The sequence below is a fragment of the Xyrauchen texanus genome, chromosome 12, assembly GCF_025860055.1.
Source record: "Xyrauchen texanus isolate HMW12.3.18 chromosome 12, RBS_HiC_50CHRs, whole genome shotgun sequence".
NCBI lineage: Eukaryota > Metazoa > Chordata > Actinopteri > Cypriniformes > Catostomidae > Xyrauchen > Xyrauchen texanus.
The window spans coordinates 42,010,036-42,033,233 of NC_068287.1; the positions used below are offsets into that span (position 1 = coordinate 42,010,036).

General features: G+C 39.4%; 2 protein-coding genes and 1 pseudogene across 3 annotated transcripts in view; 2 read left to right on the forward strand and 1 right to left on the reverse strand.

Annotated features, from left to right (window-relative positions):
* LOC127652773 (basement membrane-specific heparan sulfate proteoglycan core protein-like) overlaps positions 1–6,122 on the forward strand; it is a 32,890-nt pseudogene extending 26,768 nt beyond the window's left edge.
* The window catches only part of LOC127652778 (Fc receptor-like protein 5), a 248,555-nt gene that overhangs the window by 190,283 nt on the left and 35,074 nt on the right, over positions 1–23,198 (reverse strand). The window lies entirely within an intron of this gene.
* LOC127652365 (B-cell receptor CD22-like) overlaps positions 8,780–23,198 on the forward strand; it is a 33,109-nt gene continuing 18,690 nt past the window's right edge. Inside the window, exons 1-3 of the mRNA XM_052138473.1 lie at positions 8,780–8,894; positions 9,136–9,219; positions 9,309–9,602. Of these exons, the coding sequence (XP_051994433.1) occupies positions 8,780–8,894; positions 9,136–9,219; positions 9,309–9,602 (493 nt within the window). The remainder of the gene's footprint in view (positions 8,895–9,135; positions 9,220–9,308; positions 9,603–23,198) is intronic.

Below are 23,198 nucleotides of genomic sequence, written 5' to 3' on the forward strand. Positions count from 1 at the left end.
GGTAACTGTTGTGAAGCAGAAGCTGCAGCCAGAAGACACTTCTTTATCACTTGCCTGTACATGTGTCTGAAATTGTGGCATGTCAGCACTTTAAAATATGGCAAAATATAAAAAATTTACAAAAAGTTAAAAATAAAAATAAAATGTGAAAAATAAAAAATATCTAATCAAATTATCCTCTGGGGTCCGTGTAACACTTTACAGTTCATTTTTCAGAGATACAATCCAAATGCAAAAAAAGAAAAATGGTTTGAAACTTAAAAAATGTTTCCGGTTACTTTAAGATTTGATAAATGTCATTCTTTCTCCTTTTCTTCCATTTTACTTTTTCTTCATTGTGACTTCAGAAATAAATTTTGAAATAACTGATATAAAAGTAATATATTTAAATGTTATTAATGTCATTTTTGTAAAATGTAATACATTTTAATTTGATGGAATTTTGTTTGTTTGAGTGAATGAAATTTTACCCATTTATCAACCTAAATAATGTTTAATACAACTTCAATTATTTAATTAACAAAACACAGAAAATGAAAGTAAACCAAAAAGTAAAACACATTAAAAGAAAATTACTAAATTATAAAATTGGTTCAAATGCAACATTTTGACAGAGTTTGCACAGTGGGGGCACAAACAAAATGTATTGATGATTTATCAGTGAGAGCACAAGATCTTCTCTTGGAAAAACTTTTACTATTCATGCTCCCAATGATTTTATATTAACAGAAATTCCCAAACCAACTCTGACTGTGAATCCACCGAGTTCAGTGTTCACTGGAGACACAATTACTCTGAACTGTGATGTGGATCAGTCAACAGAATGGGAGTTTCTATGGACAAAAGATTCAGGCACTGAAAGATTTGAAGCTTCAGGAACTAAAACAATCAGTTCTGTGAAAGTCTCTGATGGAGGACAGTATAAGTGCAGAGCACAAAGAAGAGGAAACAGACATGTTCTCACAGATTACAGTGAACCATTAACAGTGACAGTAAAGGGTAAGTATTTTTCCTTACATTATGTACTGTTCTGAGAACACAATATACAGTAGTTTACAATGAAGTAACTGTGTTCTAGTAAATACAGCAAATTATTTGACATAAATTTCACTGTGAATCGTCTTTGAACAGAAAGACCAAAAGTCAAAGTGATCGTACATCCTGATGAACGTGTGTTCAGAGGAGAGACAGTCACTCTCAGATGTGACATACAGGAGGGAGGAGACACGAGCTGGCAGTACAGCTGGTATAAAGATGATTCTGTCATTGAATATAAACTACAGGAATACACAATCAATTCTGTAACTGAGTCTAATGCAGGTAAATACAGATGTAATGTAAAAGAGACTGGAGGTTCACGATACTCACAGAGCCGTGATGAAGTTACACTAACAGTATTGGGTGAGTGACTTCATCTGTGTTCATCCTCATTTACATCAGCAATGTGCAGAAATATTCAACACATGATGACAGAATATTTTTCTAAGAGCAATACGAGAGGTCAGGTTTATGATTGTGTACTGGAGAGACAGTGACTCTGAAGTGTGAGAGAGAGTCTCATTACAGTAACTGGAGATATCAGTGGTATAAAAACAGCCCTGCAGTGTCTGAGTCTGAGCGTTACACTGTAAACAGAGACACTCTCACTATCAGAGGAGCTGCTGAATCTGATCAGGATCTGTACTGGTGTAGAGGAGAGAGAGATGAAAGACCATCAAGATCACTCTATACATTTCTTACTCTCACTAGTGTCTCTCAAATCTGCAAAATAGGAAATGAAGACAATCAACCAATTTATTTGTGATTATCATAATCATTATGTAAAAGGTCACTTGTATTAACATTTTCTTTACAGAGTTCTGATTCAATGTAAACAGGTCACAGTGATGGGTTTAATAACCTCCTGTAATCGTTTCTCTAGTGAACTCTTCAGCACATGAATGTTTCTTATTCTCCTGCAGGATTGAAACCAAAACCTGAACTCACATCAAATCCTGAAGGAGCTGCACTGACAGGAAACACAGTGACTCTGACCTGTCACATGGATCAGTCGACTGGATGGCAGTTTTACTGGTACCAACACACACAGAAACATCAGAAAAACACAACAGACACAAACTCCTACACAGTGAACATTGATTCAGTGTCTGATGGAGGTCAGTAATGGTGTAGAGCTGGAAGAGGAAATCCAGTTTACTACACACACTACAGTGATGCACTGTGGGTAAATGTTACAGGTGAGATAGAAAATGTATTTTAAGATGACATTAGTGGATGCCATGCAAGTAAATTTGATATAAAATTCTGATGAAACATTTAAATGTAACTAATATTGTTGAGGATTATTGTGCAAATATTAATCATTTAGTGATTCAATTGTTTTTATGTTGGTTGAAAATAGCATAATAAGTTTTCTTTATACAGATGATCCTAAAGCTGTTTTGACTGTAAAGCCTGAAGATAATCTGTTCAGAGGAGAAACTGTCACTCTCAGATGTGACATACAGGGTGGAGGAGACACTGAGTGGACATACAGCTGGACTCTAGAGAATAAAAACACTGTCAGTCAATACAAGAAACAAGAGTATAAAATCAGCCGTGTTGAACACACACACAGTGGTAAATACACCTGTAGAGGAACAACCAGAGACGGACAAAACTCAGAGATCAGTGATGCTGTTACACTGACTGTGTCAGGTGAGTTTATATGTTTATTCATTATAGGAAATATAAACAGCAAATTTCACATTAATTTTAATACAAATATTTAATGTTATTAATACAGTATGTTTTTATTTTAGATAAAGCTCAAGCAGTGTTAAGAGTTTCTCCACAGAAGTGGCTGACTGAAGGAGATTCAGTGACTCTGATCTGTGAGGTTTACGGCTCCTCTACAGGATGGACTTTCAGCTGGTACAGAGATGATAATGACTGGAAATATAAAGTCCTGTCAGACAGCAGCAGAGGAGCTGGAGGAAACTACACTCTCAGTTCTGCTGCTGTAAATCACACAGGAGTTTATAAGTGCAGAGGAGAGAGAGGAGAACCAGTGTATTACACAGAGTACAGCAGCACACAGACACTATGGGTCACTGGTGAGTGAAAACACTGTGTGTGTGTGTGTGTGTGTGTGTGTGTGTGTGTGTGTGTGTGTGTGTGTGTGTGTGTGTGTGTGTGTGTGTGTGTGTGTGTGTGCGTGCGTAAAGAGCGTTCATGCTCAAATGTGGTTTAAAGCATTTCCAAATTCAAGCTGTGATGTGTTTCTCAGGTGTCTCTCCTTCAGTCTCTCTGATCATCAGTCCCAGCAGAACTCAACACTTCACATCTGAATCTCTCTCTCTGAGCTGTGAGGATCAGAGTAACTCTAATGGATGGACAGTGAGAAGATACACAGACAGTGGATATCTGCAAGATTGTTCATCATCATCATACTGGGGATCACAAACAGGATCTACATGTAGAATCAGTTACACCCACACCTCTGACACTGGAGTGTACTGGTGTCACTCTGAATCTGGAGAGAACAGTAATCCTGTTAATATCACAGTACACAGTGAGTCTACAACTCTGTATTTATTGATTTATTGGTGGTTTACAATCAATGTGTAAATCAGGTTCATATAATAAGTGCAGGAAGCAAAAGATACAATTCAGTAACTGCAATAATTAGGAGACACTTTTATCATTACTCTTACTTGGAGTTCATCATTTAAACAAACCCCTAAAATTAAGTATTAAACTTTGATGTGTAACTCATCCTCTGCATTGATGGTGCTACAGACATGAATCATGGTGTCCGGCTTCTTGAGGAGAGGCGTTCTGTTACTTTGCTAATTGGTCAGACTCATGATCACGTCTAGCAGACAATAAAATGGGAAATGAAAGACGTTTATTGAAGGAAACACATCTAGGGACCAGAATAGAGACTTGAAGGTGGGCTCTTTTGACTTGGGCCAAAAAACAACCACCTAGCAGCCACATAGAAAACCATAGCAACCACGCATAACAACCGACTAACAACGTCCTGGCAACACTCTAGCATTTGTGGCAGGAAGTTTTTCATGTGCAAGCACCGCTCACATCCTCTTTGGAAAATGTTCAAATGAAGTTGATGTATTTTATTACTTCTAGTAAGTGCACATTTCCTCTGTTCTGTAGATGGTGATGTGATTCTGGAGAGTCCTGTTCATCCTGTGACTGAAGGAGATTCTCTGACTCTACGCTGTTTCTATCGATATAAAAACCCATCAGTCCTCACAGCTGATTTCTATAAAGATGGATCCCTCCTCCAGAATCAGATTACAGGAGAGATGATCATCCCTACTGTCTCAAAGTCACATGAGGGTTTCTACTCCTGTAAACACACAGAGAGAGGAGAGTCACCCAAGAGCTGGATCTCAATTAGAGGTGAGAGTCAATGGAGTCTGCTGTAACTGTGAGGTGATTTATTTTCTAACTTCATATGCACTCATTCAGATATACTACATGATGATGTGTTGGTGTGTCTCTCTTTTTTAGTGTCACATTCAGAAGTTCAGATTCCTGACCTTACCATGCTCTGTTCTCTACTGGCAGCTTGTCCATATCTGTTAGTGACCGTCATACTGGTTTTTAAATGCTGGAGACTGAGAGGTAAAACATCGGTCACTTTCCTGTGTATATTTACCTACAATTACAAATACACAACACTATATTGTGGGGAGACTGGGGTTAGTTGTGTGGTAACCTAGTCTGGTAGTGCTGGGTTTCCACTGCATGATATGAGCGGGCCATAGGGACATGCATTTAAAAGCAGGAAGTGTTTCCAGCTACTGACTTCCTGTTTGGGCCCTGACGCCGGTGCAATCACAGTAGCAGCAGATTGTGCGGTGTACATTAAGGTTTTGTCATCTGAAGTAGGCTGTTTTGTGTATTTGAAGTTTTAGGTTTTGTGATTTACCTCAAAGACATCTGCTGAATGTCTAATTGATATCAGAGATGAAACATCTTATAGACATTGCAGATGAGCAAATAACCTAAAGAAATATCTAAAGATTGTTTTTGTCTGTATCTCACAGTTACATCTGTTGAAGACCAATGCCAGTATGCAGTAAGAGAGGAAGAATCTTCAATCTGATATGAATCTGTTGTGACAATAAGCTCTCTGAATACACTTAAGTCAGTCAAGCTGTGCATTAAACAGGAGCATGTCATCACTGCTGGGTGCTGCCCTTAATGGCCCAAACCATCTGTGCTTCCCTTCAGCCGGAGCACCATGAGGACACCCCACAGACACCTTATTTTTAGTATTAAATGTCTATGTTCAACTTTTGAATGCTTCACTTTTTTGTAATATAATATAAAACCTAAAAATTAGACAAAATGACAGATTGACTATAAATGGAGATGATTTAGTACTGTGGCTACTCTCCCTAGAAGTGTCCGTCCAGTCAAAATGACTCAAAGGGCAACGCAGAATGATCAAAGGGGTAAAAAAGAACCCTAGAGTGACATTTAATGACTTGAAGGAATCATTGGATCTGGTTAACATCTCTGTTCATGAGTCTATACAGAAATTCATTAAACAGGTATTGTGTCCATGGCAGGACACCATGAAGGAAGACACTGCTTTCCAACAAAAACATTACTGCACGCATGATGTTTGCAAAGACAACCTTGACACTCCACAACGCTACTGGTTGTGTTTTAAAGGTTTTAAAAAATATTTTGTGGTCTGATGAAACTAAGGTTGAATTGTTTGTGAAGAACATGAATCACTATGTGAGGGCACCAAAAACCAACATGAAAACATCTTCCCACCGGTGAAGTATGATGGAGGGAGCATCATGATTTCAGGGCCTGGACCGCTTGCCATCATCCAGGGGAAAATTAATTAATATAATTAATAGGATAATGTCAGGGTGGCTGTGCGTCAGCTGAAGCTCAGTAGAAGTTGGGTGATGCAGCTGGACAATGACCCTAAACATTGAAGTAGATTCACTACAGAGTGTCTTAAAAAACAAAATACTTGTGACTTTGATGAAGATGAGATCACATTTAATGACCAATTAATGCAGAAACCAGAAAATTCCAAAGGGTTCACAAACTTTTCATGCCACTGTTTGTCTCCTGACTTGTATTACTGCAATGCTCTGAAAATGTTCATATATCTAATTTTAAATAAAAGCTGGTGTTTTATTAACAATTCTTGCCGCACTGAACTATTTTAATTTTAACTTTTGTGGTTTCATATATCAAACCACAGACTCTCCACTTTACTGCTGATCAGGCTGTGAATGAAGCCTACAGTTTTCTGACTAATAACAACTAAATGCTCTTCTTGTATGTCTATAAAGAAATTGTTTTTTCAGTCTTCATCTAAAATAATTTACTTTTAGTCTCACTCGTCAATATAAGCGTATGGGATTTGTTGCTCATTTTATTATCTGCCAGGCTAAATTAAGAGGTCGGATCACTTCTGAAATATAAGTTTGATCAGATTGTGGGCGGCTGTGGCTCAGTTGGTAGAGCGGGTCGGCCACTAATCTTAGGGTTGGTGGTTTGAATCCTGGCCCACATGACTACACATGCCAAAGTGTCCTTGGGAAAGACACTGAACCCCAAGTTGCTCCCAATGGCAAGCTTGCACCTTGCATGGCAGCTCTGCTACCATTTGTGTATGAATGAGCCACAGTGTAAACCGCTTTGAATACCGTTAAGGTTAAAAATGTGCTATATAAGTGCAGACCATTTACCATCAGAAATCCACACCATGCTACATGTCCAGAGCAGTTGGAGGGGGTTTGAAAATCCTCTAAGCCCAATGATGCATTCACAATATGTTGCAATTACCATAATTACGAGTTTCTAGCTTATAAAAACAGCTCATGTCAAACTCGTAGAACACTTGTAAACTTTAATTCTAATGAATTTCGTATTTATTGTGAGTGTTACAACGGCTTTCATTCACTGATATTATATCATTTTAGGTTTCATTCCAGAGCACAAAAATGGCTATAATTGTTGAATAGTTCAGACCAAAATTCTCAATCTGCATGAATGCAAAACATGCAAACCAAGATCTGAAATTCATCTGAGCTTCAGTTTACACTTTGGCTAAAGATGCATCATGATGTCACCATCACCTAGAAATTCTTAATCATGCAAAAGTCAGGAAACTCTGCATGACATGAGCTGATACAGGTCCTCGTGCAATCTCTAGAAGCTGTGGTGTAGTGTTATATGCATTTATAGTGTAATTGCATATTGACTCCACTAGAGGGCCACCTTGGTTTTACTGCTGTGGTTACCCCCGGGTGAGTGAGTGATATACATGCACAAGCTGGTTATCAGCACGAGCTGCTCGTGTTCTGTAATAAACAGATGGTTCTGAGATATAGTTTATCAAATACACTACACGAGAAGGAATACTACAGAAGCCAATCAACTTGTATTCACCCATTACATCTAACATTTTGTAACTCTGGTTTATTTATGGTCGACTCTTTTACTGATGGTTCACAGATTCCTTTTTTATTTTCACAGATTACTTGAACAACCTTAAATCACTTTCAGTAACCACGAATCACCGGGAGTAGCTTTGAATCATTGTGAATCACCATAAAAGCTGCATGAAAACAGAAACATACAATAAAGAATGAAATAAAACACTGTATACAAACTAATATGTAAACAAAAAATAAACCATTTACATTAAACACGGTTTCACCATTTTATAACAAAGTATTACTACACATCGCCACAAGGCGGCGACAGAGACCGCGCCATGTAAACAATGCAAAGAGTCAACACAATGCATGTCCAAACTTTCCTCATTTACAAACAGGTAAATTCACTCAATATAACAAACACCTTGTTCTTGCGCACCGGGACTACAAAAACTGAATATACTTATGAAGAATCCGTGTTTGATAAGAGAAAACTATAGAAACATTCACAGAGTTAATTTAGAGCTTCATTCTCCTTCAATCCCGAATCACGCGCTGAATTAACATGCGCAGTGAAGACACAAGATGTAACCGGCCTTTCAAAATAAAAGTCCTCAAACTACAATCTCAATAGACAGAAATGAAATAAGTCTGATTACTCAAATACAAAAGCAATATTGACTGTAAAAAGTGAAATTTAAACAATATATATGTCTATTTCATTAAAATTAATTAATGGTCATATACACATTTAAATTTGTCACACCTCGGTCAGTTTGTTGCAAGCCTGTTAACATTTTTTATAAATAAATATTAAAGTGAAGTGATTGTCTGTGTTCACGCTAATGAAATTTACATATTTGTGCAAATATATGGATACACAAGGGCTCTTGGTATATGAAAATTAAACTATGATCAGCGGCAAACTCACTCTCAGAGGCCTGAGAGAATATAGATAGATTGAGCTGATAGTTGTGGTTTGTTTCTGCTCTCTTTCAGCTCTATATGGTATTAAACAGTGTAAGAGACATGAGAGTTAGTTTCTTATTTAGTTTTCATAAAGTTATGTATAGTGCTAATTCCACCATTACAATACAGAGCAATATCAAAACATTGATTCATTTTCCTAATGCCATAATAACAAACTAGCCATGACAACAAATTAAAGCTTTTTCAATCAATTTTATGCATTTTAAAGGATTAACACAAAACAATACAGAACAAACACATGCGTGTAAGTAATTGTAACTCTTTTTTATGAAAACGTTACAACAAAAATATTTGTTGTATCCACTGCACATTGTTAAAATGCAAAAAGTTTATTTTTAAAACATATGGTAAATTTGTATCACATGGATCAGTCGACTGGATGGCAGTTTTACTGGTACCAACACACACAGAAACATCAGAAAAACACAACAGACACAAACTCCTACACAGTGAACATTGATTCAGTGTCTGATGGAGGTCAGTACTGGTGTGGAGCTGGAACATTTACCCACAGTGCATCACTGTAGTGTGTGTAGTGATGCACAGTGGGTAAATGTTACAGGTGAGATAAGAGGAGACACTGAGTGGACACACAGCTGGACTGTTGAGAGCAGCTACGACAAGCTGACAGACTCTATCAATCAAAGCAAGATACAAGAGTATAAAATCAGCCGTGTTGAAAACACACACACACACACACACACACACACACACACACACAGTGGTAAATACACCTGTAGAGGAACGACAAGAGACGGACAAAACTCAGAGATCAGTGATGCTGTTACACTGACTGTGTCAAGTGAGTTTTGATTTGTTCATTATTATCTGTATAAACAGTGAAAGTTTCAGAGCAATTCTGTTATATAAGGTATTATAGATCAATTTCAGATGAAACAGAGGCAGTTTTAAGTGTTTCTCCACAGAAGTGGCTGACTGAAGGAGATTCAGTGACTCTGATCTGTGAGGTTTACGGCTCCTCTACAGGATGGACTTTCAGCTGGTACAGAGATGATAATGACTGCAAATATAAAGTCCTGTCAGACAGCAGCAGAGGAGCTGGAGGAAACTACACTCTCAGTTCTGCTGCTGTAAATCACACAGGAGTTTATAAGTGCAGAGGAGAGAGAGGAGAACGAGCGTATTACACAGAGTACAGCAACACACAGACACTATGGGTCACTGGTGAGTTAAAAATGTATACAACACAAACATCCAAGGGTAAAACATCAGACAAGTGCTTGACCAAAATAACAATGAAAAACACACAGATAAGTCAGCAAACTGTTGAATGTATTCTTACTACACGATGTTAAGGTGGCGTCCGAGGTGAGTGTGGAAGAATGCTGTCGTCCCATTGGAGAGGTTGTGGGACATGAGAGAGTGTTTGAGAGAGTGTTTGAATGAATTTTCGAGTTGACGATTTTGATTATGTTGTTTTTGTCACTACCATGTAGAGCTCGGTGGTGGAGGCCACAAGTATTCCCAGTGAGACTGTGGCTGGGTCGAACACGTCGCTCCAGCACCCGCGTTCGACACACATCAAAACATTTTCAGATGCTGGTGTAACGCAAGAAACATGTGAGGTGGATTGTGTTAGAATAGAGGAAGCACAAACTGTTTTCAAAATGCCCCAAAAAAGAAAGAAAAGTAATAAAGTTTTATGGACAGTTCTTTATTTTTGTATTTTATTTATTTATTTATTTTTCTGTTAGTGATGAGTGAAGTGCATTTAGCTACACTGAATGTCAATGGTGCTAGAGATTATAGAAAAGAGCAATAATATATGAAGTAATTAATCAGAAGAATATTGTTGTTGCTTTTTACAAGAAATTAACAGTGATTTGAAAAATGCTGTTGACTGGGTAAGGGTGTTTGACGGCATACCTGTGTTAAGTCACAACTCTTTAGTCAGTGGAGGAGTTGCCATTTTATTTGCAAAAATCTTTAGTCCTGTCTCTTCTGAGGTTGATAAAATTATGAAAGGTAGACTCTTAAAAGTTAGAGCTATTTTTATTTGTCTGTATGCCCCAACTGCACACGTTGAAATATTCGTTCGACTTTACAAAACTGTTGCCCTGATGATTTTTTGTTCCTAGGCGGTGATTTCGATTGCACCGAGTTTAATCTAGCTAGGAATCACATTGAGCCTGACTTGGCTTCACGTAGTCGTAGGAATTTTGTACTTTTTTTTTGGGAAGCTCACAAAGGATTTAAAGAGCAACATGCAGGTTGAATTTATAACTGAATTAATACTTTATATTGTCTGCAGAGGTCTTTTAAAAACACATATGTAGAAATTACTAATGAAATCTCATTTGATGTAGAGATTTTGATGAAAATGTGCTAGGCTCTGGAATACGCTTTTCCGCTATAGCAACGCGTCATATGACGTAGGGCGAGGCAAACAAAAGAGCTCATGGTCAGCTCTCATTGTTGGGTGTTGATGTAGTTAGAGCAGTAGTGAGAGACAGAAAGTTTTAGATCGAGTTTTAGAGAAGCCATAATGGTAAATTATTGTGTTTGTATGGTTGCACGAATTCCAGCCTGTCAGGACATCGTGTCCATCATTTTCCTTCTAGGAAAAACAAGGCTTTTCGGTCTTGGGTGCGTTTTGTGCAGGTGAAGAGAGCACTGCCGCGTCTGTTACCACACACTCGGTCGTTTGTGGCGCACATTTCACTCCGGAGAATTATCGACCTGGAGATTTGTTGGAGTCTCGGATGGGATTTCGGAGTAAGGACCACGTGAGGCTGATTACTGATGCTGTTCCCACCGTGCACTCGATGGAATCAAGTCCACCGTCAAAGTTTACACCGGATTTTGGCGCGGGCTGGACTCTAGGACCAAGTGCTAATGTTAGCAGACATTCTGTGCAACGAAAACGAGGACTTAGCAGAGTAAGTCTTACTTTTAATTATTTTAACTCTTAATTTGTGTAATTTCGTAATAATAGTATAATATTTTTATATAATATATTTTTATAATATTAAATATTAAATATTTATTTAGTATAATAATACAGAGAGAGGGAGAGAGACTGAGCTTTAGGACAGGTTGTCTGCCTTCTGAAATGAATTTAGTAGTTTGCACAATGCTATAGCTATTGGCAGGAAGCTAGCCCAACTTTCCCGTTTCCCCCGCATTTCAATTCAAACTGTTCTCCGCCGCCCTCCCGTCTGATTTTGTATCCCCGTGAGGCTAACGTTATACTCTCCAGTAAATTGCAAAACCACACCGGAGAACTCGGTTTCTTCATTCGCATCCATTGTAACCTGAGCTTGAACTTGACCAGACTCCCTCGCCCATCGTCACTTCCGGTTAGTGCTTTATAGACGCGGAAGTTATTTTATCACAATTTATCTCAAAATATCGTTAATGGCTAAATATATATTACTCCAGTTCAGAAAATCTAGTTGTTTTATCATCAACATACACTATGCTATATAGGGGTGTCCAACCTGCATGTTGCTCTTTAAGTGTTCCTTTCAATCATTAGAACAGTGGTGGGATTATGGAAATGTTCAAATAAGGTAGTTTACTCAACAGTACACTCACAATGTCACTGAAGAGTTGACTTCGATCCTTAGAGCTTTTGGGAAAAGAGATAATTGAATCCCAACAATTGTCTCAATATACTGGTGAATTTAGCCATTTGGAAACCTGCTCTAAGAAGAGGGCTCAGTTAGCAGATCTCCTTGGATATAAGACACATGGGGGCTCTGATCCGTTCATGTTTTCAAAGTACTGATCAGATGGATGCACCGTCCAAATACTTTTTCAGTATGGAAAATAAGAATTGGCAGAAAGGTTTTATTCATGCACTGCGCTCCTAAGATGGAGTGTTGCTGACAGATCCAGCTGATATTCGAAGAAGAGCAGTTATTTTTTACCAAAAGCTTTTTTGTGAGATTAAGTACAGGTGCTATGTGAGATTAAGTAAGGGTGAAAGTGTTTCCTTTGAAGATTTACGAAAAGTCTCAGAGGAGGTTAATGAGGATCTTGCAGGAGCGTTGACCCTGGGAGAGCTTTATGAGGCCCTGCAGAACATGCAGTCTGGGACGGCACCAGGTGTGGATGGCCTACCTGTTGACTTCTATAAGGGTTTTTGGTTGGAGTTGGGAGCGGATCTGCTGGAGGTGAAGATCTGCTCAATGACAGCTTGTCGGAGGTCAGGTTGCCGTTGAGTTGCCGAAGAGCAGTAATCACTCTTATTCCAAAAAGGGGGACCTTACTGATATAAAGAACTGGCGCCCTGTCTCACTTCTTTGTAGCAACTACAAACTGCTTTCTAAGGCCTTGGCTAATAGATTGGCTGGAGTGTTGGATCAGGTAATCCATCCGGACCAGACATATACACAATATGTATTGGTAGATCTATTTTTGACAATGTCTCTGTAATTTGTGACCTTTTCCATGTCTCTAAATTGTTACATTTAGATTGTGATTGTTATCTTTGGATCAGGAAAGGCTTTCGACCGAGTTGAGCATTCATATTTGTGGAACACTTTAACAGCTTTTGGTTTTTGCAGTACATTTGTAGACATGATCAGAGTACTATATAGTGATGTTGAGAGTGCATTGAAATTAAATGATGGCTTATGTGCTCCTTTTCAGGTTCTTATAGGTATCAGACAATGTTGCTCCTTGTCTGGAATGTTGTACTCCTTGGCTATTGAGCCTCTATTTCAACAAATAAGAAATAACTTATGTTGATTTTGTTTGCCGAGTTGCAATAATAATTTTTGTTTGTCAGCTTATGCTGATGATATTATAGTAATGATCAGTAGACAAAGCGATGTGCAGACTTTGTTTAGCATAGTTGAAGTATTTAGAGGGCTGTCTTCTGCTAATGTGAATTGGAAAGAAAGTGATGCTTTACTGTTTATAATGGTATGATGGAAAACCTTGCCTTCCTGATGGGTTGTGTTGGGGTAGGGGAGGTATAAAATACTTAGGATTTTATTTGGGAGATGGCGAACTCTCATTGTCAACAGTTTAGTAGCATCCTCTCAATTGGCTTGTGTAGACCCCTCACAGCTTTTCTTAGCTGAAGTTCAAGCTGCTCTTGTGAATTTATTTTTGGACAAGCTACATTGGGTCCCACAGAGCGTTTTCACCTCCCAAAAGAAAAAAGGTGGGCAAGGTTTAATTCACTTACAAAGTAGAATTGCTGCTTTTTGATTAAAGTTATTACAAAGATTCTTGGATGGTTCAACAGACTGCAGCTAGCGTGTTGTTAGCTGCACAATTCTGCATACCCTTGGAGGTTTTGGACTGGACAAATCTCTCTTTTTAATGGATCCAACTAAACTGGATTTATTGGAATTGCCCGTTTTTATCAGTAATCTTTTCAAAGTGTGGCGCCTTTTCCATGTTTTTAAGACTGAGAACTCATATTCTCCCCATCTGGACATTACCACACACTGTAATTTACCAGTGTTCAGTACCTCACTTCGGGAATCCAAGGTTTTCACTTTGGGACATTTATTGACTCTGACTTTAAACATGTGGAGACACCATCCAAGCATTTGGGGTTCAGATCTGTTCAGCTTGTTTACTGAGTAATCTTCTATAAACCTCATCACCATGATGTGCAGGGTGGGGCAAGAGCATATTACATTGTCTGACATCATTTTTGCAAGTTGACACACCTCTTTAACATTATCTTTAGTGATCTCCGACTGGCCCATCTGGACATCTTTAGTGCCAACAAGAATAACAATCTTAGAAAATCTGTTAAGCATTAGCCAGCACTTGTCAGAGCACAGAAAAATGTTGAACAAATAAAACTACATTCTAATTCTGCATGATGAGTGAAACAATATCTAAATTTAATGCTGTGATCTTCACTTCACACTGTCAGCTAAAGATGCATCATGATGTCATTGTCACCCAGGAGTTCTTAGAAGTGACATTTACACGTTTTCTTTTCCTTCCTCTTTCACACTCAGTTTCTACAATAGTTAAAACAGGGCATTTTCACAACATCAACAGCATGTACACCCAGTATTCCTGCAAATTCATGAGTCCTCAAACAGGTCTTGCTATGTATATTAGTATATGGCATGAATATTAAAATAGATTGAAGTAGAACTAGATTTAACTTCGACTGAAAAAAGGTTAATGATGCTCGCCTGTGCAAAACTCACAACTGTGATGCTAGGGTGTAACTGTTAGAGCATTGTTACAGTAAATATTAGTCGTTCCTAATGTTTTTTTTTTTTTTTTTTTTTGCTCATAGCAATGTGGTTGCTAGGGTTGCCTTCGTGGTTGTTAGGTGGTTGCTATTTGGCCCAAGTCAAAATAGCCCACCTCCAATTCTGGCCCATAGATTTGGTGAGGATCCTTCAATGCTTTTCTTCACCTGTTTATTCATCTCTCATGCTCTGTAACGACTCAATGATTTGAGGACCAGTTCTTGTCCATATCACAAACACTATGGGAAAATTTACAGGAAAACTGTTATAATTAGAATACAGACAGGGATGGATGGATGGATGGATGGATGCTGTTTCTACCACCATTACAAGAATAAAAACATGAAAATCATGTTTCAGTTTCCTAATGCATTATACAAACCAGAATACTACCTCATATGAACATATCAATAACATTTAAACCATTTATATTTCTTAGGATAAAAAAACATTGTCACATTGTGTGAAAAAGAGACACATAAATGTCTGCTGAAAAATGTGCATGCAAATCATTGGGACACTTTTTCTGGAAACATTACAATAGTACTGTATAAGCATCCGCATTATCAAGATTTTCCATTACACAAAATGTGTCGTTCATGTGTCATCATGTCACTAAAGGTCTGCCTCTAGACTTCATCTTGTTGTACAGGAAGTCTTAAGGCTTTAACACTGACTGTGTCTTTAACGGTCTGTCATTAGTAGATCAGTATGGAGCTCAGTCCACTTCCTCTTGTGCTCTGTGAGTATTGCTTCATTTGTATTTATTTGCTTGAATATCTTTAATTGTTAAATCATAGTTATGAAAAGGATAGAGTGATTCAGTGTTCCTGTATTTCCTTCACAAAAAACTTTCATGCTCCTCTCAGTTTCAGATATTCATTTCATGATTTATAAGTAAAATATGTAAGTGTGAGAAATGAAGTGTGCAGTCAGTTCTGTGTGTGAAACAGAAATAGCAGGTGAATGATGGAAGTTGTTGTATTTGTTCAGTCATTCAGTTTTGTGCTTTTAGTAAAGGTGTGTGTGTGTGTGCATGTTTATGTGGTTTACAAGGACAATTTTTTAGGTTTCATTACAAGGGTATTATGCTATAAATGTGGATTATGAGGACATTTCTAGTGTCCCCATAATTTAAATAGCTTAAACACATATTAAACGAAGTTTTATTGAAAATTGAAAAATGTAGAACGTTTTCTGTGAGGGTTTATGGGATATAATCTATAGTTTGTACAGTATTAAAATCATTATGTCTATGGAAAGTCCTCATAATGATAGGTAGACCAACATTTGTGTGTGTGTTCATTCTGTTTTGCACAGGTATTAGCCCTATTGTCTTATGTAGATTTTCACCAGCAGTTAGTTTGAGTGTATATAGTCCTCTACTTGTGATGTGAAACTCAGAGGTCCAGACTGTTGTTTTGAACACTGTTCCCAAAACAGCTGGACAGAAACTGTAAATGTACTACAGAGTACATCGAACAGGTCAATATTATTACATCAAAACTGCTGTCTAACACATTTATAAAACAATTCTGAAAGAAACATTGTAACAAAGAGCTTGCATGCATTTACATTTTCTGTAGGTTATCATTGTAATAAAGTAATGTAACCCTGTTCTGTGGATGTCCTGAACTATCCAAATGTTGCACAAAATCTTGAACTGCAACAGGTTGAACAAATAGTGATTTACTCTATGTAATCCAGCGCAACTCAACACACGGCCCTCGAGCGATCTTTAGCGGCCCACATTATGATATCATCATCAGAAATATATTTATCAGCAGCCTATCAAATCTGTATGAATTTTGATGTGTCCATTTTCATGAGGATTTACGCTAGTTCTCTACATTACTGAATCAGGTTAGAGAGGAATTCAACTGCAAGAGGATGTTACAAGTAAACCAAAAAATTATAAATAATATCTGAGCAAGGCTGATATTTTGAGAGCGGCAGGCGGTCGGTGGTTTATACACTGTGTTGATGTATCTTTGGCCATCTTTGGAACACTCACAGGAAGTAATTTCCAGTCATGCTGTGCAGCTCCTATCTACTTGAATGGGGAAAGACCGAAATCTCCAAAACAGTTGGTCAAGATTGCGATCAAAGAAGATATTTTAGTAAAATCTGACAACACTGAAATCATAAATTGTGTTTCTTTACCTCTGATTATTCAAAAATAATAAATGAAACAAAAATATAACAAAAACAAAAAGAAAATATATAGCTAATGCACATGCACATTCTCGAGTTGATTGGCTGGTGATGTCTGTATCTAATAGGTGATTGGCTGATGTCTGTATCTAAAAGGTGATTGGCTCTTTTACCTGTTAGGCGTTACTTTGACTGTTGGGTGTTTCAATTTGTCCCATTAATTTTAATACAAGTGGTCCGTCTCTGCTATATTGTCTCTTAGAAGTGCAGTATAGGATTTCCTCAAATGTTTTACTTGACTTTTACTGGCACTATTGAGAGCACACAGTTATCTCCTCCATACTCACTTGATTGGTGGTTAAGGGAGACTTGGGCACATGAAATCGTTTTGTCTGGTTTTTCATCATCAACTTTTGTACCTTTGTGGTCATCCTTAATGTGTAGAATGCCTGGGTGTTTTTGGGAACATTCTTCACATTTCATTCTCTTATTACGCATCTTGCTTAGATGGCCTTGAGTTAAGCATCCAACACATAAGCCTTTAGCCTTCAGGAATTCCACAGCGTACCTTATGTGGCTCCTCTTTGATTTCACTGCATGATTCAAGAGCATGACTTTTTGTGCAAAACATACATGGTTTCTCAAAGGCATTGATGATATTGGGTGGACTGACCTGTTTTCTTGACTCAACCTGAGACCTTCTATTCTCCATGCAAATGTTGGTTGCAAAGCTGCTCTTTCTTATTCCTTTTTAGTAGGATACATCTCTTTCTGACTCACCTTTGTTGTTACAACATTGCGGTTGTCCAATATGTCTCCAAACAGAGGGTCCATGTCCAGTGGCCACTTTTGCTTGACGGTCAATGGAAGTGCAGCGTAGTTCTAGCAGGAAGACTAGCAGCTGTACATCATCACTTCATTAGCGGGGTAATTCCTAGCCAATCGCATGTAAGCCATTGCTTTATAAGTCTGCTCACAATCTATCACATTGCTGTTTCAGTGTGCTAAAACACAGGCAACTAGACGCGCTTCAACTTCTCCAGGCCACATATAACCAGTGCACAGCACTTCTCTGGAAGCCCGCCTTCCCTTTCCAACGACGTTGTCACTTCATCTCAACTTCTGCCAACATCAAACCCATATCTCATTCACTCAGGAGATCTCTCTCAATCGCATTGCACGACCCGACGCGGAAGGAGCGCCGGGTCGTTCCATCAGAAATAAGCGAAGTCATTTTCATATCCATCAAATGCTTTCAGATCTAGTCATGGGTCTAGACCAGTGGTTCTCAACCTTTTTTGAACAAACGCCCCCCTGACCTCTTCATGATCCTCTTAACGCCCCCAAAAAACAAAAACACTTTAGAAATACTATTACAGCCGCGGTATAAAAAGCAGCGGTCGTTCGCGCACTCAATTAGGCAATACTAGGCTTCAAATTTGAATAGCCTACAAACGGTCATTTGATTTCAAATGATGAACAAAGACGACAACAGCTCGGCCACCTGAACTGAACCAAAGAAAAAACGACGTCAAAAACAGCCACTTTTTTTAAATTAATTACGGTCATTAGTGTGAGCCCTGAGCTTGGTGACTGGCAGCCAACTTTTTAACATCAGGACACAATGATGTCAGCTTGAGCCGGAGTGTGCCTGAGGTAACCAAATTGAGACGGCTGCGGTACTTCGTCTGCATGTGCAAAGCTTGACTGAACCCCTGCTCAACAAGGTATGATGTCGGAAAAGCAAGGAGCAGAAGACGAATCCTCTTCCACAAGAGGAAACCCTGACCATGCGTGGCCCACATGACACGCCAGCCACAGGTCCGAAAGGTTGACTTGGCCTCCTCATCATTTTGGAGGTCGATGAGAGGTTCTTGAATTTCGTCCTCACTCCTGGACACATCCACTTGAAATGGCTCCATCACCCACTCCATCAATTGCTCGAGGTCCCTGAAACGGATCTCCATGTCCGCCTTCACTGCTCTCAAGTGATCGGTGTAACGCAGCAGGTGGTTGTCGGTCAGCTCATCAACCACCTGAATGTAAGTACAGAAAGGCAGTTAACGTTACTGAGATTATTTTTAGGCTGCCTTTGTAAATTAAAATATACCTAATAATAATAATACTACTAATAATAATAATAGGCTACCTTGGCCTGCTCAAATTTTGTTTGTACAGCTCCAGCTTGGCGAGGAAACTGCAGATGGTGGCCTTTGAATGGACCAGTGTCAAGGCATCTCCCTGGAGCTTGAGTGACACTTCATTCATCTTCCGAAGAAATCTGCCAGGTAAAAGATGTCACCGCGACAGGACCACAGCGTGTCCCTTAGAGCTGCGTCGGCACCGGCAAGAAACTCCAGGACACTTGTGAACAACTCACACAGCCTAGCCAGACAGTTGCCCTTGGATAGCCAGCGTACCTCGGTGTGGAGCAGCAAGCGCTGAAACGCTTCATCGTTCTCCTCGCACAGCTGCCTGAAGATCCGGTCGTTCAGAGCATGGGCCTTAATTTTGTTTATGGCCCTGACAGCGATGTTCAGAGACTGGTGGAGAGAAGGACTTATATTTTTGGCCACTAAATTGTGACGGTGCAACATGCAGTGCACTGTTAACACCTGCGGCACACGCTCCTTTAACAATGTTGCGAAGCCACGGTACCTGCCAACCATAGCGGGAGCTCCATCTGTGGCACAGGCGAGGATGTTGGCGATCGGAATAGAGTTCTCCAGCAGGTAGTCACTCAGAGCCCTGAAGATCGTCTCCCCTCGTGTGTCAGTGAAGAGATATTTGGCAAACAAAACGTCCTCGGCCACATCTCTCTCAGATATATAACGCACATACGCCATCAGCAGAACATTATTATCCATTGTCGTGGTTTCATCCAGCTGGATACTGAATGGATTTTCAGGCAGTGTGGCACACAACTGCTGCTCTGTATCCAGCGCCATCTCCTTTATTCTCCGAGCCACACTGTCATTGCTGAGCTGGATGGCCTGCATCACTGGCGATGGGTCTCTCTCCATGATGGTGGAGATGGCCTCTTTAATCGCTGGGATAACCAGCTTCTCCCCCACTGTAAATGGCAACCCCGACTTCGCTATCAAGAGAGAGATGTTATAGGAGGCCAGTAACCCACTCTCTGTCTGGATTACCTTCCTAGCGAACATCTTGGAGATGGACTGTTTTGAAAGTTGCTCATTGAGGTTCTGGAAATACGCAGCATCCTTGGATGCCTTATCGGGGTGAATTTTAGTTAGGTGCTCCTTTAGACGGGACGGTTTCATTGCCTCGTTAGAGAAAACCTGCTGGCAAAGCAGGCACATCGGGAGCTGGATGTTCGTTGGTGAGGGAATAAAGCCATACCTAATGTACTCAACACTATACTGTCTGCACTTCTTTTTGTTTTCCGCCATGATGTTTAAATGTGTTTTGATATCAAAATTGTTTTAGCCTATGTAATTGTGCTTGTGTGCATTTTGATTGGACACATTAAAAACCATGAAACTTGTGTACATTTTGATTGGACACATTCTTTCTACCACTCTGACAGCTGCCGGCTGCGGCATTTGTTTTTAGGCATTGCTATGGAGATCATTTGCCGGTAACTAGCTAAGTGGGTTATTAGCAACATTTAAATATGAATTCATTAATTTGCACAGACATAATTTTATTTTACATTCAAATTAACATTGTATGTGTTGTCAGAGGCTTAAACGTTGTGATGAATAACAGTGAGTAACGTAGGGTGACCACCTGGCTATTGCTCTGTTGCAGGTCAGCAGACCTGATTTTGCGGGACACGAGGGAGAGAACTTAAGTTACTATTATTATACTAGGTGAATAACTGCAAAACGACATCTAATATAAAATCAATATTTATATTATTATGACTTTATTATTCCCATCGGCCAATTACACATTGCAGAGTAGAGATGCGCGGATCAGCTCTAACGTCACCCGAATCAGCTGTTAAAAACAAACTCACCATCACCAATGATTTTCTCCGATTAGATATCCGCACCCGATCATCACATTACAATTAAAATTCTCAGGGCCAGATGTACTAACGCTTTTGCGCCCACTTCAGGCGTATTTGTTTTGCAAAGTGCGCATAAATCCATGGCGAGGTATGTACGAACGGGACGCACCGAGATGAAAGCGCAGATTGCCTGTCGCAATTGAAAATGGCAAAATGCGCTTTTCGTGTCATGCATATGCATTCATGGGATGGACAAGGGGAAAGTGGGAGTGTCACATAAATAGATGGGAGGGGAAGCGTAAACTGCGCCTAATTATGCGCCTAATTATGTATTCCGCGTTATGTACAGAAAAAGCCGGTGAAAGCGCGCCTCTATTTTGCGCTGAAAATTCTCCGCCTCTTAAAAGCATGTGTAACTTAGGAAGCGGCTCTCCTGGCATATCCTCCTGGTGAAGTGGCAGCAGTAATCCGAGCAAGACGAAGACATAGGCTAAGGAGAAAAGCTGAAAAGATTTTTGCGCAGGCCGCCTGTTGAGTACCTCTGAGTAACGCCCCCATTTGTGCCTGAGCGCCCCTCTCTGCTGCCTTGTTCACACCGCCCCCAACACTATCCAAACGCCCCTAGGGGCGGTACCGCCCGTTGAGAACACACCTGTTCATCACAAAGTTGCAACGCTGCCTGTTCATCATAATGTATTCAGCATCAATATCAAAAGCCAGTATTTCATGTCAACAGCGCATTCACTCTCATAGTATGGCCGGCAATCGCGTAATCTCAAGGTTCATTCACTTGTCATTCACAGTCTGCATGCCCAAGCGTTCCCCATCGGGAATTAAGATAATTATTCAGGCATATCATCATGTACAGTCAACGCTTATCATACGGGCTCTCATTACTTCATTCAGTAAGATTCTCCCATTTTGCGGCCACCTTCACCCAAATCACATTCCAATCCAATTCATCTTCCCTATGCCCTACTCACTAGGAAGACCGAGCCCATGATGTGAGCATTCCGAGGGAGCATGACATTACAGTTTCACCCGTCGATGACCCCCTTCCCGAGCACAAACCATGCAAATTACATACCCAACTTAAATGGCTGTATTTACTGACTCCCTGGAGTATGATCACAATTGTAGTATCTTTTGAAAGAAACAAAGTGTCTTCTTTCAAAAGATACTACAACTGTGTCCATTATTCACTTCTCAAGCTTCAGAATTAAAATATGTTGTTATTTTATAGCAAAAAACTACAATCTCAAAAAAAAAAAAAAGTTTTGGACTTTGAGATGGGCTCATTCTGTTTAGAAGACTTCATATATAAGATAATATAGGCCTACAGTTTTACAACAGGAATGCTGCTCAGATTGCATAGTCTGTCGAAGAACGACGAAGTGTAATTCTTCCAGGCGAGATCTCATGTAAACATGGAGAACATATCAAGATTTATAATTGCGTACAAAAGTGCTACTGGACGTTATATATAAATAAATAAATATATATATATATATATATAAATTGCTGTTTCTAGAGGACTGCTATCATGCAACAGAGATCGGATATCAACGTCGAACACTTAGACCTTCGAAAAGACGTATAATCTGTTATCATTAATCGCATATCCATGCATGCATATATCAGAATGCAAATATATTAAACGTAAGCAGAGTGACTTCACTCCTGAGTGCAAACAAATACGTATCAACGGGTTAATATAGCCTTCACCAAGCCTTGTGAAAGAATTTACTTCTAAAAGAAGTACGTTCTTTTAGTACGTTAAAAAGAATTTTAGGTTCAGTACAACATTCGATGAGGGTTCCCAGAGCCTCCAAGGGCGCATTTACGCGATCCATAAAACGCAGCATTTTCTTACTCCAGACGTACTTTCATGTTCTCATCGCTAGCACCACTGTTGCGGTGCGCCTCTGACACCTAGCGGTAGGCTCATCAGATTCAATCAGATCAATTCATCAGATTATCTACCACCAGCGTAAGGCATTTTGCTATGATCAGGTCATACAGCGAGTAATTCCCATCTCATGGCATACTTCCATTTTATTATCATTCAGGCATCATCAAAGAGCAGAAATTCGTTGGCATGTCTTCACAAATCATTCACTCATCGTGGTCAGACCACTACAGCAATAACTAATCAGAACCAATATGATCGACAAGCGTAAATACCGGAATTCAGCCATACATGTTTAGGCGAGGTGTATCTGGTCTCCGAAATATGTCAGAGACAATGCTAACTTGGCACATCAGCCGTCAAATCAGCTATCAAGCACATTCGGAAGGAGATTTGCAAATATTCACAAAATATAAAGTGCAATACTGCATCTTCAGGTCGTAAAGGTGGGACATGAACAGCCAGAACTGATCCATGCTCGAGAATCACATTCTTGAAGATCCCGATTCATATCAACACACATTCACAAATCAGTCTCG